Here is a 23,565-nt window from a genome sequence, read left to right as displayed (position 1 = left end):
CTATTTTGCCACTTTTAAAGATTATTGCAAAGGCTTAAAGTGAAGCCCTAAGCTATTTTCAAACCCCTATATCTATTTTGGAAAATCTATATATATATGCATTGAGAAGCTTGCATGATAATTAGATTTTCAATATGAGAAAGAGAAGTTATATGAGATATATATTTGTGCATTGAGAAGCTTGCATGACACCTATATTACTAGCATGAGAAAATAAGTTGCATGTGATATATATGCTATTTATATAAAGTGAGAAAAATCTATGTTTTGGAGGCTTCCGTTAGGACTATGTCCTTTCGGATGAACAGAGAAAAGATCGGCAAAGTCACCGACAAAACAGAGAAAGAAAGAAGTTATGAGAAAGAGAAAGAAACGGTCGCATATGTCTTATCATGAGTATATAAGAAGTGAAGTATCATTCATTGCTTGAGTATTAGCATGAAAGCATGACCTTATCTGTTAGCGTCAGTTGATTTCAATATCTATCTTGAAAGTATCAGTATGATTGTAAGAAGTGCTAGTAGCTTTATAGAAGATTTGTATCTACTGTCAGTATAAGTATGTGCAAAAGTATGAGTTATGAGTTAATGCATGTTGATATGAGAATATAGGTTGTTGAGCATATAGAAGTATATAAGTATATCTATATAAGTTGTCATTTTGGGGGCTACTCAGTAGTCAGTACTCACTCATCAAATTAAAACAACTTATTAACTTTTAACAAATACACATAGGATAGAGCCTAGAGCACCAAAAATTGACTCTCTTCAGTGCAAAGAGGAAACAAAACTGGCAGACATCTTGAAAATCCTGGCCACAGTAATCTCACCACAAAGAATTCTTCATCACCAGTGATAATAGACAACTCCAAGCCCATTAAAACTCCAATCACAGAATAAACACCAAATTCCATAACTATCAAAACTTCATCAGTAAACAAACAACCTGGTACATTGAGTCAAAACCTACAAATTGTACAAGTTATGATATACAGAACCAAGGTCCACTTAACATAGCAGGAAAAGCAAAAACTGTTGCCATAAACACAAATACCAGCTTTCATTTATCTACAAACATAGCAGGAAAGGGAAAAAAACTTCACACAGTGCAGTGATCTTGCAAAACTTGCCTAGCAAGGTCAAATGCCCCACTTGCCTTGTAAATTAGGTGAAGATTGTAAGCTGCTTCTCTGCGAAGGTCACAATGACGAGGCTTTTGGATTTGGACACACTGATTTTCATATGGAAAGCTTGGAATTGGGCAATCCTTTTCCATCGTAGTTAACACCTTCTCATAATATGAAGCTGCAAGAGATACAAGGCCAACCTGTTGATATGCTCGAGCCATGTTGTACAAGGCTTCTTGGCTATTTCCACAAAGCCGCAAATTGTTGTATAAAAATGCCAAGCCTTGTAGCACACATTGATGCTTATTCTTCAACCTGATATCAAAGGCTAAGTTAATCAGTGCAGTGCCTATGCAAAGATTAATTAAAGGGCAATTTGGTCGAAGTTTGTAAACTTCCAGGTATTCCCTAGCTGCTACTTGATACTGGCCGATTTCACAAAATTGATGCCCTGCAATGATGATAGGTGGGATACAATCTTTCTGTTGATAGCGAGCATGTAGTAGAAATCTATTGTTTGTAGAAGGAGCAATCTCTAGCTTTGATAGTGCTTTATAGTAGTAACTCCATGCTGCCATTTTTGAAGGATGCTGATGAAGGAAGTGCCTCAGAAAGCTGCAACCACGCTTTGTATCTTGGATTTTACATGCCAATTGAGCGCCAAGAGTTGTAATACTATCCCTCCTTTCATTAGATAATATATCAGAAGCAAACCTAAGAGTCAGCTCACAAACATCAAATGCTTCATCGTATCTCCCTAAAGATGCCAGAGCTTTGGTCAAGTCCACAAAGAGTTGATGATTCTCCTCATCTTTTAGGAGTTTAGGTGTGGGAGGTTTCTTTTTGTGCAGTGATACCCGAAATTCATCGTCTGAATCTTCACTCTTCCAATCCAGACCAGCTGCTAAAGTTTTTGTTTTCTTTTCTTCCTTCATTTCAGATCTCCGTTGAAGGACCCTCTTTGCTCTGGAAGCCTTTCTTCTGTCAGTTACATTAGCCACAGGTTTAAATCCTTGCAATGGATTGTCAGTCTGATCACTGTCTAACACTTTGGCTCTTTCAAGAAGAACTCTCTTTGGAAGCTTCTTACCTACCTTTTTTGGACCTTCAGAGGTTAATGACCGATAAACCAAGGGATAGAATGTATCAACAAATTCTTGAATCATATCTTTATCTCGGTAGATGTTGGCAAGCCTGAGTTGCACTTTCTCTTCATGCCACCATTTTTCATGTATATTACAAACAGTTTGCAACCCTAACTCTGAATTTGGAGGAGAAAGGAACGATATTGCTTCTTTATCTTTCTCTTTCTCAAGAAGAAGGGAAGCTAAGGTCAGCCGAGTCTCAACACTGTTTTCAAGTAATGGTATAGCTTTGCAGAAGAATGTAATTGCTTCGTCCATTTTTCTCAATGATAAGTAACATTCAGCAATTTTCAAATTCAGAGTTCCACTGGTAGGTCCCAACTTCCTTTCCAACATCAGGTAGTAATGTAAAGCAGATTCATAATGCTCAAGTTTTTTAAATGTGTCCGCAATTTCAATGATTGACTCAGTAAAATCATTTGCATTCTCTAAATGGAATGCCCCAAAAAGAGCTTTTGCATTATCTAAATCTCCAAGATGAAGGTAGCAAATTCCTGCCTTAGCTGTTAGATCAAACGACAATTCTGTTCCTGAACAATCTTTTCTAATATGTTGAAGAGCTCTAGAGTATTCACCATTTTCAATGCATATGCTAATTAGCATTGAAATGATTCTTGGATCACCACCAGTTGGGTAGTGGCTAAGATAATTCTCCAAAGAAACTAGTGAACATTCAACTTTACCACACTGCTTATACAACTCTGCTGCTGATATGCAAGCATCAGAATTATCGGGACAAAGCTGATGAATTTGTTCATATAACTTGGCAGCTTTCTCATGCTCTTCAAGTTCTGTATAATGTGATGCTCCGAGGAATTTAAGTGTAATATCTTCAGGGTCAGCGGCTATTGCCTTGGGAAGGTAATAATTAACAGCAGCAGAATTCCCTTGATCTAGAAACCATGAAAGAAGCGACTTCCACAGAGATGTTTCCTTTGTCCTAGTTACACTTTTAGTGGCAAGCATGTAGGCATAAAGAGCCCTTTTCTTATCACCCTTTGCATTGTAAACAAGGCCGAGTGTATGATATGCATCATGCGTAGGATTTCGCCTGATACATTCACACAGCAATTTTACAGCCCTTTCATAATCCTCGGTTGCATAACACAGTGTGGCCTCCCCTAACAATTTCTTGGCTACAGGGTCCCCGTTACCTCTAGACCCTTTTGGCCTTCCTCTTCTTTTTCTTCTTCTCCTCCTTGATTTCCTTTTACTTCCATAATCCATGGCTTCCATAATTTCATCAAAACTAGCACCTAGCACCTCTGTCTCCTTCTGTTTTTTTGAAGGCCCTTCATTTTGGTGAGCTGCTACTGCTTTTCTCTTTTTCTCAGCGAGTGCTTCATAATTAGCATCATCCTCCAGGAAACTAAAAGGTGTTATCTCTTCTTCTGACACTTCTTCTTCTTCTTCACTTTCACCACTATACCCATCATCACACTCATCATCTGACCCGGTTGCTCCTTCACTGCCATCTAACTCCACATCTTTTTCAGAACCTGCATTTGACACAAACTTTCCACCGTCTTCAGAAGAACCAACTTTGTTTGTTTCTTCACCCATTGCCTTTAATCCACAAGGTACATATATGCACTTGACTCAAAAATATGTATACAAATCCACAGAATTGCTTCCACCTGCAAATCTGTAGCACTTTCTTCAGCCAGGAAACAATTGAACCGTTTACATCATGTAATCAAGTAGTAAAAATAATATGATCACAGATGTTTAAAGTGCATGTGGGGCATATCTACAGACAGCAATTTTACCTAAAGTAACAATTTTAGACCCCAAAAAAAAAAAAAAAACAAAAACAAAAACAAAAACAAACAAACAAGTGCACACACACAAATTAGCAACAATTAGAAGTAACTGCATTTAGTTACAATAGCAGAAATTTCATATTTACCCCAAGATTATATACTTTCCACTTTCTTGATACACATACCTATAGAGAACTATACAAGCACATATATGCATCAACAGGGACAGAGCCAGAATTTCCTTCGAGTGGAGGCGAAGAAGCGAAGGTAAAATGAAAAAAAAAAAAAAAAAAAAAAAAAAAAAAAAAAAATCTTTGAGTGGAGCCGTTTCTACAATTTTTTGAGCTAATTCATCAATACCGAGAAAAAAAATGCTTGGATGACAACTTGACTGGCTTGCCAAAATGTTTTACTGCTCGGGACCAATGCCAGTCACAGTTTAAACCGAAAACTCTGTTTCTCACTAAACTATATACAACAATTAAAATCACACACAACCAATGCATTTTAGTAATACTATAAGCCTATAACTATATGGGAAAAACTTGCCTGTAATGTATCTAAAGCCTGGGATAAAATTTGCAAACATCATGCAAAAAAAGCAACTCAACCATGAACACTTAGCCCACAATCCTCTACATGATAGTTAAAAGCCACAAAACTTTTGTTCTAAAAATTGCAAATTCACAAAGCAGTTTTACTAGAACATGAAAATGCAAATAAGGCAATTGTAATGAATTTCAACAAAACCAAAAAAATAACGAATTTAGCATATTACTATTTGCAATTTAGAAACGCATTTTTACTCAGTTAAAATTCCACAAGAAATTTAATGACCACAATAGAAACAAATCCCATGCGCATATATAAATCCGAAAGCATCAGATGTTCAATGATTGAGACGAATTTTGGGAAAAATCCAGAAAAGCTAAAGTAATTAGGGAAAAATTCAAATTAGGGCAAATGAACTGATTTACAGATGTAACAGATCCAAGGGATTAGGGACGGACCGCGGACGGACGAAGAACTGAAGAAGACTACCGAGCTGCTGCCTGCTATGTTGTTCTTCTTCCCAGGGAAGGACGGAGCTGACGGAGCTGACGGAGCTGACGGAGCTGACGGAGATGCCGACTGCTGTCCACCCAGAACGGCCAGAGGTCGGCGGTGGCGACTTGCGACTTGCGACTTGCGACTTGCGACTTGCGACTTGCGATTTGCGAAGCAGAGCCGCAGAGGAGAGACCGAGAAGCAGAGCCGCTAAGTTGGGGCGTGGTCTACTGGTTTAGGAACAAATGAATTAAAAAAGGCACTTTTTCCAGCCCTTTTTTCTCATCAATTATTCGGTTAAGTACATTAGCCCCTCAATTATTCTAAAAGTGACGATTTTTTTCTGATAAATTAAATTGACATTTCTATCTTTAAATAAATATTTTATTTATTTTTTTCTCCAACAAATTATTGCGTATACGTAGAGATGACCACGGTTTGGTTCGAACTGAATCGACCACTATAGCAATCGAATTAAAAGTTTTCGGTTATGATTCAGATCCAGAACTCAATATTTGGATTTCAGTTTATTAAAATTATGAATCGAAAAAATTAGATCCTGAACCATGAACCGGCGGTTTCAGATCCGGATCGCGATTTTGAATCGTCTTTATTTTAAAATTTTAATTTTTATTTAAAATAGTCTAAATTCAACAATAAATGTATTTTATTTTTTTCAGTTCGGAACATGAATTGCCGTTTCTTGTTCGCGATTTTAATAAACTATAAATATCGAGTTTCGATTATAAATTGTAATTGGTAGATTTCGGGTTGGTTGTTATAGTGTCTGTTTGGTTTGAATCAAATTGTGGTCATAATTTGTTGGAGAAGAAAAATAAATGAAATATTTATTTTAAAGGTAAATATGTCCATTTAACATTCCAGGGGGGAAAACAACCACTTAAATAATTCAGGGGGAGAAAAGTGCTATAAGTATATAACTCGGGGAGAAAAGTGCTATTTTCCATTATATATATATATATATATATATATATATATATATATATATATATATATATATGCGAGTTCAGGTGCGGCGGTGTCTTACGGTGCGACATCACCAATAGTTCAACAAATATACACCATCAACGTTAGAAAAATACACCACAAAAAACAGAGGAAAATTAGGTACGCATCATCAAACACACACCATTAGGTGTGAGTAAAAACACCACACACTGTTCGGAAAATACACCATTGGGGGTGGTGAGTTATATGGTGCATTTTTTTGGGTCTGTTGTGTATTTTTTGATGTTTTTTGGCATTTCATTGTGGTGTGTTTTCCTTACACTGTTGGTGCATATTGTTAACACTGTTGGTGTATTCTGGAATTCCGCCGCACCACCGCACGGGAAGACCCCGCCACATTTGAACTTTCTTTTATATTTATATATATATATATATATATATATATATATATATATATATATATATATATATATATATCATCATCATCTATTATAATAAAGTAAAAACTTTAGGTTCTCGCCCAAGCAAAACACAGCGTTTTACACAGGAGGACGCAATTAATTGCGCAGTTATTCCTATATTTAAGCCCAATATAGAGCCTTTTCGGATTTGTCTTCTAATTGCACAGTTATTCCTACAATTAATAATGTTTGAAACCTTTTGTTAGTGAACGAAAGGGCAGAAATCAGATCTAAAGTCCTATATATACATCACATCCTCTTCAATACAAACACTAACAAGTCTCAATATTCAATACAAACTCTGCCAAGATTAAAGCCCTGCGTATATTGAAGAACGATGTTCATTCTTGCCACCCAGATTTCTCCAATGAACACCTGATAGAAAAGCTTCATCGCACATCAAATCTAAAGAGGTCATTTCGTGTCCAGGAAGTAAGTTTTATGAATAAATACTATTCTACTATTTCGATATTAAATCGTATACTATATCTCATGATGCATAATCGTATTCCAAGCATTCCAATTTCTAAGATGTACGCCTCCAAAAACTTTCCCTTACTATTTTGGTATTAAATCGTATTCCACAATTGTTCTATTGTTTTATGCATATTGCCAAGCTTGAGGAAGGGGTTGATTTGTAAAGAGTGAAATCAATAGTTCACTGATCTGTTATGCATCAAGAGGTGAGTTGAAGCTAAAGGTCTACTCTATTGTAGTAAGTGTGAAAAAAGTGACAGAATGGAGCAATAAGGCATAAGCTACTATTAGAATGGTGGATAAAATAGGAGATGCTCCCTTCCTACTATGGGATAGGGAGTGTGCTGAATTGGTAGGTGTTTCAGTAAGCTTACTATTAGATAAGTATCAATTGGTAAATTCCAATGGAATTAACCAATATTACACATTACATCAGTTAAGTATCAATTGATAAACTCCAATGGAATTAACCAATAGTACACATTACATCTGCAGTTCCTACTTTTATGTTTTTATTTAATGTGTCATCTTTTCATCCTTTACATCTGCTGAATCCCAAGCTAGCAGAGTTTGCAAATTCAGACAATGTGAAAAGATGCATTCTATTGCGGGTTCTCTTCATCTAACAAAAATAAGAAGTCAAAGAATGTGACTGTGAAACAAGAGAAAATTTAAAGTTTGTTTCTATGTGATGGACAAAGTGATTGAATTGTAATGTTGTTTTTCACTAATTTTGGACCTATTTAATTGGTAGTGTTCCAGTGCTATCAATTTGACTCTCGGAGAACTTTATAACAAATCACCTATTATTAACAATCCCAACAAAAGAAAAAATTACCCTTTACATTATAGAAAAAAACATAAAATAAGTCAACATAAAAAAACTAAGCAGATCTTAGCCAAACTAATAAATAAAATGCAGTGAAAAAAAAATAGTTATGTCAGAAAGAAAAAAAAAAGTTATTTCAACAAGAACAAGAGAACTACACACATTTAAAAACTAAGCAGATTACCTCTAATAAACAAAACAAAAAAATAGTTATACATGATTTCAAGTATCATTTTTTGAACTAAGTTTTTTTTTTTAAAAAAAAAGGTGTGTTAGAAAGAAAAAAAAATTTGATTTCAGCCAGAACAAAAAAAAAAAAAAAAAAAAAAAAAAAGAGAGAGAGAATAATGGGGTGTTGAAATCATGCATTTCCCAGGATCTAATGACAAACTAAGACAAGCAGCAGACTACTATGTTGTCTGCATGGAGTAGTTTTAACAGAGCTGACATTGTTAGAGGATTGTGCAAACTTACCGAATGGTTCGGGGAAAGTTAAGCGTCTGCGCAGACCATCAATCCTAGCAGGAATTATGGAAGCCAGACCCAAGTATGGGTTTGCACATCCATCAAACACCTTAACCTCAAAGTCCGATTTGGGGATTTTTGAATCCCAAATCTTTATTGTTATTTACCCATATTCTGCAAAACTGCACAGTAAGAAGACATTAATGCTAAATAATATCTGAATTTGTAGCAAAAACATCTAAGATTAGGAAGTAGAACTCTTTCGAAGCACACAGAAAAACATAAATATAGGCTATATGAAAATACCCTTCTAGATCATTCGAGGTTGAATCGATTGATATTTCTCTGTGAATTGTGCATCAAAGATAAAAAAAAAAAGATAAAAAAAAACAGCTTCGATAAAACTTCAGATTGTAGCCGTTTTAGCGAGGGAGTTCTAGACCTAGCTAAGAGTCGAGATACAGACGCATCTGGAAGGGAGTGGGGTGGAGTTGCGAAGATTCTCGAACTAGCAAAATGGAAAGCGCAGTGGCGAAGATTCTCGTGTGAAGCTTTGGAAATGGATGGATGGATGGATTAGAGTGAAGACAGAGATGGGAAAGGGGTTGAACGCGTGAACGCCATACTATTATTATTATTATTATTATTATTATTATTATTATTATTATTATTATTATTATTATTATTATTATTATTATTATTAATTAATTAATTAATTAATTTATTATTATTATTATTATTATTATTATTATTATTATTGTTGTTGTTGTTATTATTATTATATTTATTATATTTGGTAATATAAATCTGAAAATGTGAATGTAAAATTTTTGTGCATAAATCTGAAGAAAGTATGCCGTTCTGCTAATTGTTTCATCTTCTTAACTATTATGCTTCACTCGGATGACCACAACTCGGAGGTATTAACTCTTTTGTTTTGTTTAGTCCATGTACTTTAAAAAGTAAAACAATTAAGGACAAAAACTATCAAAGTTTGTTATGGCATGTTGGGGAATTTGGTGTAGTAGGAATGAGAATGTTTAGCAGTGGGTTGTTTTCGATATGCATGTAATGTTGCACAGAGCAATCACCTACTGGCAAAACTATGTTCATGCTAATACTAAGGACAATGCAGGTGACTCGCCCACTGGAGTTCAACACTGGACCCGACCGGATTATGGGAGGCTAAAGCTCAACACAAATGCCTCCTTGGATCATTTGAATAATAGGATGGGATTAGGGTGGGTTTTGCGAGATCATGATGGAGTTTTCTTGGCAGCAAAAAATGTGAGGTTGAACGGGACCTATACCGTTAATGAAGCCGAGGCCATCAGTGTAAGGGAAGCTCTGAGCTGGCTTAAGGATACAGGTCTGGGCAATGTTGATGTGAAAATGGACTCCCAAACAATTTTTTATTCTCTTTCAGCTTCCTCTTTTATTTCTACTTTCGGTCTATTAGTTGACGATGTAAAAGAATTGGCATCCATGGTTGATGATGTTCAATTCCATTTTATTAGACGAATTGCGAATTGTGTCGCTCACACTGTTGCTAGGGCGGCCTTTTCCGAGTCAGATCATGGGGAATGGTTTGATACCCCTTCTGCTTTCCTTGTAAACTGTCTTTCTTGTGATTTAATGCATTTAGTCTTTGCTTTCAAAAACAATTAAGGACAATGATGATGTGGTGTTAACATCAGCTCTGTCATATCATCATACTCAATGACAACTCATATATTATTTTATAAATGTTTAAAATTAATTATTTTTGTCAACAATATATTACATTAATTAATATGTTCAAAATTAAGACATATATCCATGCTCAGGTTCAAATTTTCAACCTCTTGCATAGAGACTACCACTTTACCAAACTCTTATCTTATTTCATTGTAAAAAATGACTAAATACCATTATATAATGAGATTTGTAGAATATTTTAATTGTATTAAGAAGTTTAATATAAAAATTAATATACTGATACAAAAAATAATTTAATTTATATTGATGAAAAATAAAAATGAAGTTTAAATATTAATATTTTAATTTATTCAGATTTTTTTAACAAATAAAATTTTTAAATTTATCTAAAAAATATAATAAGTCTCGATTAATGTTAAATTCTTGATTTATGTCCATCTTTTTGTATGTTAATAAAGGTATACATTTTACTTTAAATGTTGTACACTTCAATGTTATTTGACAAAATTGTCTCCTACTATATTTTTGAAAGACAAAATCACAAAACTACCCTTACACCGTTATAACTCCATTACTTTTTAATTCTAACATTGATGACTCCATCATTATTACCATACACATATATCTATCATATATTTTTCCTATTCTTTAATTATCATTTAATTAAAATCATTATATAATTAATTTAATTTTTTTTGAAGATGAAAAATTAATGCATTAAATCATTAGCAAGACAGTTTACAATAAAAAAAAAGGGGGAATATCAAACCATTCCCCGCAACCTGACACAGAAAAGGCCTCCCTAGCAACAGCATGGGCGGCACAGTTCGCAGATCGCTTAACAAAACGGAATTCGACATCGCCAATCGCTGATGTCAATTCTTTAATATCATCCACTAGAAAACCAAAAGATGGACTAAAAGAAGGAGAAAAAATCGCATGAAAAACAGTTTGGGAGTCCATCTCTACTTCAACAATACTCATACCAGTATCCTTGAGCCAGCTTAAAGCCTCCCTCAAACTAATAGCTTCAGCCTCTTTAACAGAAAAAGTACCAGTCATACGCATATTTTTCGCAACCATAAATTTGCTTTGATCATCACATAAGACCCATCCTAATCCCATTGCATTATTAGCTGAATTCATTGCTGCATCTGTATTCAATTTTAGACTCCCTTGTTGAGGCTTATTCCAATGAGATGTGTTCACCGAACTAATGGTAGTGAATGGTATGGTGTTTGCATGTTTCCAATTATCCCAGAATTGCAAAGTCCTACGTAACATCACATGCAAGTCAAAGTTAATCCCCTTCCAAACACTCTCATTTCGGCTAGTCCAAATACCCCAACAAATCATCAAATCATAATAAACTTAGCAACCAAATCTCCATTCAATATCTTTAAATAATCAAAAAACCAGTCAATCACATTATTACCAAGAGCATGGTTAGCATTCGGCAATCCCACCAGATTCCAGATCCTCCCGGCCTCAGAACATGTTGCAAAAATATGATAGGCACTCTCATTTTCTCTCCTGCGCATATGGCAAACCAGTGAGCAATGAATATGTTTCGACTGTAGGGCATCTCTGGTAGGCAAACAAGAAGAAGCCAATTGCCAACAAAAATGTTTTACTTTTGGAGGTACATCTAGGTTCCAAATTTTAGACCAAGGACAATCATCATTCATGACTTCAGTTAAACGTTTGTAGCATGACTTAACTGTGTACTCGCCTTTCTGGTCCCAATACCAGAACCATGAATCTTGCGGTTTACGAAGACTAATAGGGATGTTCAAGATCAAACCAATATCACGCTGGTCAAAAAGATTGGTAATACGATGTACATTCCATCCCGTACCTTGGTCATTTAGTAACGTAGCACCCGGAGCCGCATGAACATCCGGTGGCATGTGCGTTTGGACATACGGGTCCTCATCATCTGGCAGCCAAGCATGATGACCAATTCTAGTGCCAAGGCCATTCCAAATACTTCTTCTGCAACCATTTCGTAAGATAGATTGTACCTCAAGCAAGCCCCTCCAAATAAAAGAAGGGTTTCCACTCGCAGAAGCTTCAAAAAATGTACATTTGGAATAGTATCGTGCCTTATAAACCCTGGCGACTAATGATGTGGGTTTGGTGATTAGGCGCCAAGCTTGCTTTCCAAGTAGTGCAAGATCCATTTCATGTAACTTTCGAAAACCCAATCCCCCTGCATTCTTTGGAGCCGACAGACCGCTCCATGATTTCCATCGCATTCCTTTGCCTGTGCCCACTGAGCCAGTCCACCAGTAGTCATTCATAATGGTCTCAATGTCCTTACAGAGGCCCCGGGGTAAAAGAAACACCATCATTGCAACGATGGCATTGCTTGGATAACATTCTTCAAAAGAACCTCACGCCTTGCACGCGATAGAAATTTTGCATTCCAGCTCCTTACCTTTGCCAGAATCCGGTCTTTCAAGAACCCTAGAATTTCTTTCTTCATTTTTCCAACAAGAGAGGGGAGACCCAAGTATTTACCCATAGTATCACCTGCAGTCACCCCAAGAATTCTGGTAACCTCATCATAGACCGGTTGTGTCACATTGATGCTAAAGCATGCTGCTGATTTTCCATAATTAATCCTCTGGCCTGAGGCCTTCGAATATGTATCAAGAACATACCTCATTTGTTCACTTTCTTGGATATTGGTTCGTAAGAAGAGAAAACAGTCGTCTGCAAAGAGTAAGTGTGATCTTGGCGGTGCATCCCTAGCAACACGAACCCCATGCAGTGTGCCCAATCTCATCTATTTTTCAATTAAGACACTAAGCCCTTCAGCAATGAATAAGAATAGATATGGTGAAAGGGGTCACCTTGGCGTAGGCCTATCCCGGGAGTGATGGGACCAATTTGGCGCTGCTCATACAAAATATGGTATTGAACGGACTTAACTGTCTCCAAGAGGATATCGACCCTTCGTTTCTGGAAACCCGTCTTAGCTAGCACTGCTTCCAGAAAACCCCATTCAACTCGGTCGTATGCTTTGCTCATATCAACCTTCAATTCCACCACACCCTCCTTTCCCTGAGTTTTTCGTTTTAGGTAGTGATGTATTTCATAAGCTAGCATAATATTATCTGAGATTAACCGACCGAGTACAAACGCACTTTGGGCTCCCGAAATTAGCCCTTTAAGAAGGGGTTTCAATCTATTGGCACATACTTTTGCTGCAACTTTATACAAAACATTGCATAAAGCTATCGGTCGCAAGTCCGACATGGATTCCGGGTTAGTTTTCTTTGGGATGAGAACTATAAAGGTATTATTCGCTCTTGCTGGCAACTTTGTCGTCTGAATGAAACTTCGGCAGAATAATGTAACTTCACCTCCAACTATGTCCCAAAAATGCAAGAAAAACCCCGGTCCCAAACCATTAGGACCCCGAGACTTATCAAGGTGCATTTGGAACACAGCAGCACGCACTTCTTCACCACTAATTGGACGCAACAAATTAGCATTATCCACATGAGTGATCTTGGTAACTATATTGTCAATTATCTCCGACATTTCTCCACCATCTACACAAAACAAATTTTCAAAATAGTTCTACATTACATGTCTAATTGTCGCCTCCCCTTCAACCCAATAACCGTCATCATTTTTTAGTTTGTGCACCTTATTCCGCCGTTGCCTGGACTTTAGCGAATTATGGAAAATTTTGCTATTTAAGTCGCCCCCTTTATACCAGTGTTCTTTTGCCCGTTGTTTCCAAAAGACATGTTGTTGCTCGAGTAGATAAATCAAATCTCTTTCAGTTTTGGAATATTCAGACATCCCAACATCATCACGTCGAGTATATAATTAATTTAATTGTAATAAAATTTCTATGAATGGTAAATCATATATGTGTGTGTGTATAAAATACATACATTATTTGTGTATATAATTTGAATTATAATTTTTAATTATTTAAATTTATTAATGTTTTAATATTGGGCATGAATTTTCGCGCATCGTACGTATAAAATGCTAGTATTAAAATACACATGGGTGAGGTCATCTATAAAGTTACGGAGTGTGTGTATATATATAGGGCAGGATCAAATGAGAATATGATCCTCCTGTAAAAAGTAAAGACTGATGCAATTAGGATTCATCAATGGTTGAGAGTTTTAGTAGAAAAATACAAGGTCAATTTTATAATTATTATAAAATTTTAAGAACGAGGTTCATTTTATAATATTACAAACTAAAAGTTTAGTCGTGTTTTGATGGAAATTGGTCATAGCTAGAACACTCTTGCCACTTACCTATAGATTTTTGCATTACGGTAGTATGTAGAAATCGTAGGAGGATTTCTCGACTAACCTTAGGTTTTTACACCGTGACAGCGGGTAGGAATTTAGGGATTATTCTTAAGATTGCCTTATGGGTTCTCGATTAACTTGTGTGTGGGTAATATGAATTGCTTAGGTTCTTTATGGGCTAGTTTTGCTTGTTAACTATCGGAGTAGGGAACTCGCGGGCAAGTACACTCGGGCCAAAGACTTTAGTACAATTCCTCCATTCACAAGTGATAGAACTACATTTCTACATTAATTTAGCTCAAGATGTTGGGAAAAATGCAAGACACTCATTAATTATGTGGTTCATGACTTACTCATGGTTTAATATTTACCATAAATTAATGAGTGGTTAATATCCTTTAAATAGTATGAGGCCTCAATTGCTTGAGCTCTATTATTTAAACAGAGCTTTGACTTGAGTTTAAACACTGCAAGACAAACATTTCCTTTCTTTCTTCCTTTCGTGTTTTCTTTTTAAAGTGTGAGCAATAGTAAGGTTCATCTACGTCTAAGATGGTGTAGGCTCAGCGTAGTTTATTATGTGTTACCTGTCGAAAGCGTACTGATTTACTTTGGCTGCACCGTCACTAGGCAAATAATGCTTTTAAGGCAGTGTTATTACAACACGACACATACTTCTTTTCAGTTATACACCTGTCTTGTCCTTGTTTCTTAAAAGGTTTCCAGCCCGTGCGTTGACGTTGTGAATATATTTTCCAACAGTTAAAAGCGTTATTTGCCCGGTGACGATGCAGTCAAAGTAAACCGGTACGCTTTCGACAGGTAACACAGAATAAACTACGCTAAGCCTACACCAACTTAGACGTAGATAAACCTCACTATTGCTCAGACTTTAAAAAATAGACACGAAAGGAAGAAAGAAAGGAAATGTTTGTCTTGCACTGTTTAAACTCAAGGCAAAGCTCTGTTTAAATAGTAGATGCCAACCAATTTAGGCCTCATATTATTTAAAGGATCTTAACCACTCATTAATTTATGGTATATATTAAACCATGAGTACGTCATGAACCACATAACTAATGATTGGCTTGCATTTTTCCAGTGTTGCAAAAATCACTTCTAGGCCAGGCATTCTAGGCGCCCTAGGCGGTCCCCAGACGCCTAGAGGGCGCCTAGCAATTTTTTCAACATTACATTTTTCCCAACACAAGATAGACATTAGACCGATCCATATCCTTTACCTTTGTTACATCTACTATATTTCTCTTCATTTGTTGCATTTAGTTTTGATTTATTTAGTTTCATTGATTGCACTTTGTTTTTATTGAACTAGTTTCGCAATAATCAATCCAAGTTAATGTTTAGCACCCCATTCCATGTGGACCGACACCCTGAAATAATCTCGGGATCTATAAATTTAGCTGACCTTAATCACTTAATGCTGCAATCATGAAGCACTAAGGAGTAGGACATACCACCAAGGCCTGATGGCGTTTGCATAGCTCAGAAGATTTATCTTGACTTACTTGACCAGCAAAACCGTTATTGGAAGCAAATCGCAAAATCATTCTAGCTCAAGGGGGGTGACTCCAATTCTAGTTTTTTTTTTTTTTTTTTTTCACAACACGATTTGTAAGAGCGCGAAGTAACAATTTATTATGCAAATTGCGCAATGAGGTTGGAGGGTGGGTTAACAAAAAGGCCTGAACTCAACGAATTGATAAAGCAATATTTCAGAGATTTATTTAAGGCAAACCCAGGAGACATAGACCCAATCTTAAGTTGCATCAGTATGAAAATCTCAAACGCTCAGAATGAGTTTTTGCTCTGAAGGGTCAACTATGAGGAGGTGAAGTTGGCGCTCTTTGCGTGCATTCATACAAATCCCCTAGACCTTATGGTTTGAACCCGAGGTTCTTCCATGAGTTCTGGGATATTCTTGGTTGTGAGGTTTTCAAACTCTGTGATGAGTTTATTCAAACGGGCCATCTATCCCAAGGTTTAAACTGCACCTATATTGCATTAATTCCCAAGAAGGCAAAGCCAGAAATTATGGGAGATCTGAGGCCTATTTCGTTGTGCAGGGTTGTTTATAAAATTTTTGCCAATGTACTTGCTAATAGGTTAACCTCGGTTAATAATCTCAGAGAACCAAAGTGCATTTATGCCAGGACAAATTATCTTTGATAATGTGATGATAACTTTCGGGACTCAACACTTTTTAAAAGAGGAAAAAGCAAGGGAAGGATGACTATGCTGCATTGAAATTAGATATGAGCAAGGCATATGATTGAGTTGAATGGCATATGCTCATGGCAATATTACTCATACTTGGCTTTTGTGATAGGTGTTTTAACATGTTAATGGAATGTGTTACTACGATAAAGTACTCAATTGTATATGAAGGAGAAGCAATAGGACAAATACTTCCTTATCGTGGGCTTAGACAAGGTGATCCACTATTTCCTTACTTGTTATTATATTGACAAAAGGTCCCAATTATGTTATTAGGAAGATGGATGTTGAGGGATTTTTCCAAGGGGTTGGAGTTGCTAGGAGTGCACCTAAGATATCCCACTTACTGTTTGCAGATGACTGCTTTATTTTCTTCAAGTCAACTCAAAGAGAAAGTCAAGTGTGCAAGGAAATGTTAGATAACTATGCCAAAGCCTCAAAACAACTCATAAATTATGAGAAACCTTGCATAAATTTTAGCAGCAATGTTAGGGAGGAGGTGATTAGCAACATTCTATGGGTGAGGAGAGCGGGAAACTAGGGGAGTTATTTCGGATTGTTTTCTCTTGTGGGAAGAAACAAGAGGGAAATGTATGTTATGCTTTATTAAAAGTGAGATAATGAGTCGTATCACAAGCTGAAACCATAAATTCTTGACCAAAGTTAGGAAAGAGGTGCTGGTGAAAAGTATAGTGCAAGTTATTCCCTCTTATGTAATGAACACTTTTCTACTAACAATTACCACTGTTATGAGATTGAGAGGGTGATGAATAGCTTTTGGTGGGGAGGGGAGTGTGGTGGGTGCAAAGGGATTTGATAGAAGGTTGTGATTTTTCTATGTATCCTAAAATATTGGGGTGGCATAGGTTTTAGGAATCTGATACCCTACATTATAGTTATATTGAGTAAACAAGCCTGGAGGTTGTTGTAAAATCCTAATTTGTTTATATCTAGAGTTTGCAAAGCTACGTACTATCCCAATGCCAATTTTCTTGAAGCCAAGAAGGGAAGTAATCCATCTTTTACCTGGAGAAATCTTTTAGAATCTCATGAAGTGATTAGGAAAGATAACAAATAATGGAAAGTAGGTGATGGTAATTCTACCAATGTATCATTTATATAGTAAATGGTTGAATATATGTATTTAGACATGTCTACCGGAAGCATAAATAATATTTTGGTGTTGTGGAGTTGAAAATATTGTTTATGTTTTCCATTGTTTGGTATGAAGCTTATGATTTGATTGATCAAGAATGTTTTAAGAGAGGTTGTTTAGAGAAGTTAGAGAAGTTGTTTTAGAGAAGTTGTTTAGAGAAGTTGGGTTTACTTGCTTCACTTGGTTTTACTTCTCTTGGTTTTACTTTTATTGACTTTTACTTCTCTTGGGTTTCACTTTTCGGAAGTTGACTTCTTAGGAGGTTACTCTTCGGATGACTTCTCGAGAGGTTACTATTCGGATGACTTCTTGGAAGGTTAGTCTTTGGATGACTTCTCGGACTCTCAGAAGTTGTAATTATTATATTTAATAATATAATGAATTCTTGATCGGTTACACAATAATTTCAATATTAAATTTAAATTATTGTTATCATTATGAATATAATGATAGTGGAGTTTCAAAAACTTCCAATTAACTCTCTTCATTAATCTAATATTTATGAGAATTGAAGAGAGGATGTCTTATGATGGATATAAAAAGATGATTCCATCAAGTTGCCAAGATACGATTTTGTATATTCTTTGCTCTTAACTAAGTAACTGCAGTACTTATGAGAGAGTGATTTTTAAGACAAAAATCTCAAGTTACACCCTTGGTGAACTTTTTAGAAAAGCAACCGAAAAGTTTAACATTATTCTTGTATCTCAAAAGTTCTAATTTGTTACTCATGTTGCTTGTTAAGGGAAATTAGACACTTTTAGGATAGTGTGTCTGCACACGCCTAAAGATTGTGATCAAGCTCCCCTTGTTTTTCTGGTTCTCAGGTTGCTCTTTTGTGAGACTAGACTGTCTCTTTTTCCTAACAGGAAAGGTGGTTGCCAAATAAAAACAATGCCTTAATAACAACTCTCCCATTTCTTTACTTTGAAAAAGCTACTGTGTCTTTTATTATGAACAACCAAGGTACTAAATGAGATTTGGACATCATTAGAGATATCTTCAATCTTAGGGATGATAAACTTATCCTAAGCATCCCTTTGCTTGTCTGAAAGAGCAAAGACAAATTGGATTGGACTGGTGAAGAGATAAACAACTTCTCTATTAAGAGTTGTTATAGGGTCTTTATCCAAGAATTTCTCGAAAGTAATTAGTTGAACTGGACTGCATTATCTAAGCTTAATATTCCTCCCAAGGTCAAAACGTTATTGTGGAAATCATGTATATCTTGTCTCCATACTGTTGATAAGTTAATATAGAAGAAGGTGGAATGCTACAGTTTATGCCAAGCATGTATGAAGGAGGATGAAACAATCTTCCACATCTTTGTGGAATGCAAAGTACCGAGGGGGTGTTGGGAATGATAAACACTTTTTTTGTGAACAATAGGAACTTATGAATTTGCAGACTTGCTGGTTTACAACTTTCAACTCCTTGACAATGATAACATGTGTCTTATTGCCATGCTTTGTTCGTTCATTTGGCTGGCCATAGTGGCCAAGAACAATAAATTGTAGTGACATGTATCTACACTATGAGGAATTCTTGTGGAAAGGGCAAAAGGCTTATATTAGGAATTGGAAATAGGTCATGCAATCAATGTTTATCACTCCCATAAAGATCATGTCTTGATGTCTTGATAGAAAAATGGAAAAAGCCTCATCCGAGGTGACACAAGTTAAATGTCAATGTCGCATTTGATAAAGGACATATGTAGGATGAGCTTTGGGTGGATTTTGCGAGACGAGGAAGGGACCTTCAGAGCTGCTATGAGCACACCTTAGAGGGGAACGTATTCACCAAGAGAGGCAGAGGCCATTGCTATAAGGGAAGCTCTCAACTTGCTAAAGGTGTAACAACTTGAGAAGGTTGATGTGGAGATTAATGCTTTGGTGGTTCATGATTGTTCAAGGATTGAGTTATGATATGAGTATTTCTTCTTTTGATTTGTTGTTGCTTGATGTAAAAAGATATGTTAAGTACTTTAGCTCAAGTTGATATCTCATTTGTCAAACGCTCTGCGAATTGAATTGCCTACATACTAGCTTAGGAGTCTTTTTCCAAATCGTATGGAGTGACTTTCTCACCCTCCTTTTGTTTTTTGTTTTTTTTTTTTTTTATGTTTTTGATGGATGATATTAATTAATTGTAGTTTGTTTTTGTTTTAAGCTTTGACCACCCAAGATTTAGGATTGTCGGCAGTGCCAACGCTTCCTCTTCTCGGGGTAAGATTCTACTCCAAATTTTGGATCATTTGCTGCCCAAATTAAAAGCATCATTTGGGTGAATCTGTCAAACAGGTGAATGACATACAAACAAGTGAGTACAATTAAAAGTGGGCAAATTAAAGAAGCAAGGAAGAAGAAAATTAAAGCAAGAGGGTAAAAGAAGTAGCGATGCAAAGGAATTAAGGATTCTACTACTTTCTCAACCTGCTCATATAAGAAAAATATTGTCGTAGAGAAAATTTTTGATGCCCAACCAACAATAGCAGGGCTAGAATCTAGATCTATGTATATCAAAACACATTCTGCTATTATAAATGTTGGCAAATTGAAAATCAATGCTACTACTCCTCCGGCGGGGTGATTTTTGTTAGGCTACCCGGCCCCGACACTAACTAAGAAATCCACAGGATGAGGGTGGTGGTGGTGTGCCTTTGTTGATGCATATGGTAGTACTGTTGCCGTAGCTCGAAACCCTTGTTGTAGATCTCCTCATTCTTGAACAGATATAAGTTATACTATTGTTGTTGCTAGCTCCTAGGTTTTCTCCTCCTAAGCTAAAAAAATCTAGACATAAATTTATACTCTAAGAAGAAGAAGAAGAAGACGACAAATGACAATTTTACCTCCAAACTTAACGTCTAAATAACGCCAAGGTGACGGAAGAGCTAATAGTTGAAATATTTTAATAGTCAAGTGTCATATTTGTCCAAAGTAAAAGACGATAACCAAATGTAAAAAATTACTATAGTCAGAGGACCTTTACTAGAATTAACTCACCACCCAATTATACTTACCATTTTATATATTTAAAAAATCTATACAATACATAAAAACAAAATCCTGAAATTTTAACTTCCAGCCCAATTCCTAAAAAATCTACCCACAATGCCTCCGCCAAAGTTCAAACCTTGGTCTCTTACCCCAAATACTGTCCACTAAACCATTGAGCTAAACCCGTATAGGTGTTAAAATTCTATTCTAATATTATAAAATAGTGTAATACAATTCCTATTGTCATCTATACTATATATAAAAACAAAATCCTGAAATTTTAACTTCCCGCCCAATTCCTACAAAATCTCTCTTCATAATAAAATATATTGATTTCTACTTTCCCATTCGTACAATAATTTTGGGTTAAAATTCTATTCTAATATTATAAAATAGTGTAATACAATTCCTATTGTCATCTATACTCTATATAAAAACAAAATCCTGAAATTTTAACTTCTCTCCCAATTCCTAAAAAATCTCTCTTCCTAATAAAATATATTGATTTCTACTTTCTCATTCTTACAATAATTCAGGGTTAAAATTCTATTCTAATATTATAAAATAGTGTAATACAATTCGTATTGTCATCCATACTCCATACTATATATATATAAAAAATCATGAAATTTTAACTTTCCGCCCAATTCCTAAAAAATCTCTCTTCCTAATAAAATATATTGATTTCTACTTTCCCATTCGTACAATAATTCATGGTTAAAATTTTATTCTAATATTATAAAATAGTGTAATACAATTCCTATTGTCATCAATACTATATATAAAAACAAAATCCTAAAATTTTAACTTTCCGCCCAATTCCTAAAAAATCTCTATTCCTAATAAAATATATTGATTTCTACTTTTCCATTCATACAATAATTATAGGTTAAAATTCTATTCTAATATTATAAAATAGTGTAATACAATTTTGTCATCTATACTATATATAAAAACAAAATCCTGAAATTTTAACTTCTCTCCCAATTTCTAAAAAATCTCTCTTCCTAATAAAATATATTGATTTCTATTTTCCAATTCGTACAATAATTCAGGGTTAAAAATCTATTCTAATATTATAAAATAGTGTAATACAATTTCTATTGTCATCTATACTATATATAAAAACAAAATTCTGAAATTTTAACTTCCCGCCCAATTCCTAAAAAATCTCTCTTCCTAATAAAATATATTGATTTCTACTTTCCCATTTCGTACAATAATTCTGGGTTAAAATTCTATTCTAATATTATAAAATAGTGTAATACAATTCCTATTGTCATGTATACTATATATAAAAACAAAATCCTAAAATTTTAACTTTTCTTCCAATTCCTAAAAAAATCTATCTTCCTAATAAAATAGATTGATTTATACTTTCTCATTCGTACAATAATTCTGAGATAAAATTCTATTCTAATTTTATAAAATCTACTATATATATATATATATATATATATATATATATATATATATATATATATATATATATATATATATATATATATATATATATATATATATATATATATATATATACTAATAAGAGCCCAAGAGAGTTAAGCCTATAATGGGTAGAAAAAATGGCGGTCAAATTTTTTAATCAAATGAATGGCTCAGATTGATCAGATTTTAATTTTTCCTTGACATTTCCTAATTTATCCTTAATGAATATGATTATCCGTTAACTTTTCCGTTAAATATTATCTTTTCCGTTAATTTCTGTTAGTTCACCGTTAACTTACTCATTGATTTCAATATGAAAGGTCTTAGGTTCGAACCACATCCCAATCAAAGCTGGCATAATTAGTAGTTTTGTACTTTATTTTACTCTTATTAAATTAAATAATAATTTAGTAGCTACAACAAAAAATAATACATATGCATTTCTTTAATTTAGAATTATGTGTCTACAATGCCTTTATTTAAAAAAAAAAAATTATTCATTATCAATAAATTAAATAAAAATAATAATTTCATTAGTTATATTGTCTTTATTTTTCTCCAATATAAAAATTCTTTACATTCAAAATTCAAATTCATCAATTGATTATATTTGCTACATTGTCCCTACAATGTCTTTATTAAAAAAAATTTATTCATTATCAATAAATTAATTAAGAGAAATAATTTCATTAGTTACATTTTCTTTATTTTTTTCCAATGTAAAAATTCTTTACATTCAAATTCATCAATTGATTATATTCACTATATTGGCTATTATCTTTTTTGTGCACTATTTTTTAATTAAATATCAAAGTTATAATACAAAATAATGCTATATATTTATTTACCAAGTATTCTATTAATACCATGAAAAGTTTTAAAAATTTTAAATTAATAAAGCCAATTATATTAACTACTTGAGAGATTTGTTGACAAAGAGAGTATTCAAATCACACAACAAATTGAAGTGAGAAACTACCCCGCAATGTCCTTGTTTGACAATCCGCAGTTAGCGGTTAGCGTTAGCGGATTTAACCAGCGAATTATATCAACGGTTGGTAAAAAGATATTTGAAAAAATTAGCTATTTAAATTAACATTTAAAATGACCTAAGGGTATAATAATAATAATAATAATAATAATAATAATAATAATAATAATAATAATTGTTTTAATAATAATTTTTTTAAAAAAATATAGATGTGTTTTGGGGAAATCATTCTCAATAACGTTATGAAAATATTATAAATTGCAATGTTTGTATTTTCAGTGGTTTGGAAGAAATTGTTGCTTCAAACTGTTGAATAACCAAAACAGTTTCTTTAGCATTTTGATATTTGGGTTACATCATATTTACCAATCGTCCAATATCTTTGGGTTACATTATAATTAAAATTTTAAATTTTTACTACATCTAAATTCCTTAAATTAGGAATTTCTTTATCCATAATAATTTA

At 34.4% G+C, this 23,565-nt stretch overlaps 2 protein-coding genes across 3 annotated transcripts; both read right to left on the bottom strand.

Annotated features, from left to right (window-relative positions):
• Positions 1–925: 925 nt before the first annotated feature.
• LOC109174754 (general transcription factor 3C polypeptide 3) lies at positions 926–5,201 on the bottom strand. 2 transcript variants are annotated; one of them, XM_019323997.1, is made up of 2 exons: positions 5,045–5,201; positions 926–3,916 (listed from the first exon to the last, which is right to left on the bottom strand). In XM_019323997.1, exon 2 carries the CDS (start codon positions 3,832–3,834, stop codon positions 1,099–1,101), a length of 2,736 nt encoding a protein of 911 aa, XP_019179542.1. In that variant the 5' UTR covers positions 3,835–3,916; positions 5,045–5,201; the 3' UTR covers positions 926–1,098. The 2 variants fall into 2 exon arrangements, with proteins under 2 accessions (XP_019179542.1, XP_019179541.1); XM_019323996.1 differs by having other exon boundaries at positions 5,012–5,189.
• Positions 5,202–12,330: 7,129 nt separating this feature from the next.
• LOC109174722 lies at positions 12,331–13,532 on the bottom strand. The gene is made up of 3 exons (XM_019323977.1): positions 13,188–13,532; positions 12,918–13,049; positions 12,331–12,771 (listed from the first exon to the last, which is right to left on the bottom strand). Exons 1-3 carry the CDS (start codon positions 13,530–13,532, stop codon positions 12,331–12,333), a joined length of 918 nt encoding a protein of 305 aa, XP_019179522.1.
• Between the last annotated feature and the right edge of the window lie 10,033 nt (positions 13,533–23,565).

The sequence above is a fragment of the Ipomoea nil genome, unplaced genomic scaffold (genome assembly GCF_001879475.1).
Source record: "Ipomoea nil cultivar Tokyo-kokei standard unplaced genomic scaffold, Asagao_1.1 scaffold0656, whole genome shotgun sequence".
Lineage (NCBI taxonomy): Eukaryota > Viridiplantae > Streptophyta > Magnoliopsida > Solanales > Convolvulaceae > Ipomoea > Ipomoea nil.
The sequence above is the reverse complement of the archived record's forward strand: the minus strand, read 5'-3'. Positions and strand labels throughout refer to the sequence as shown.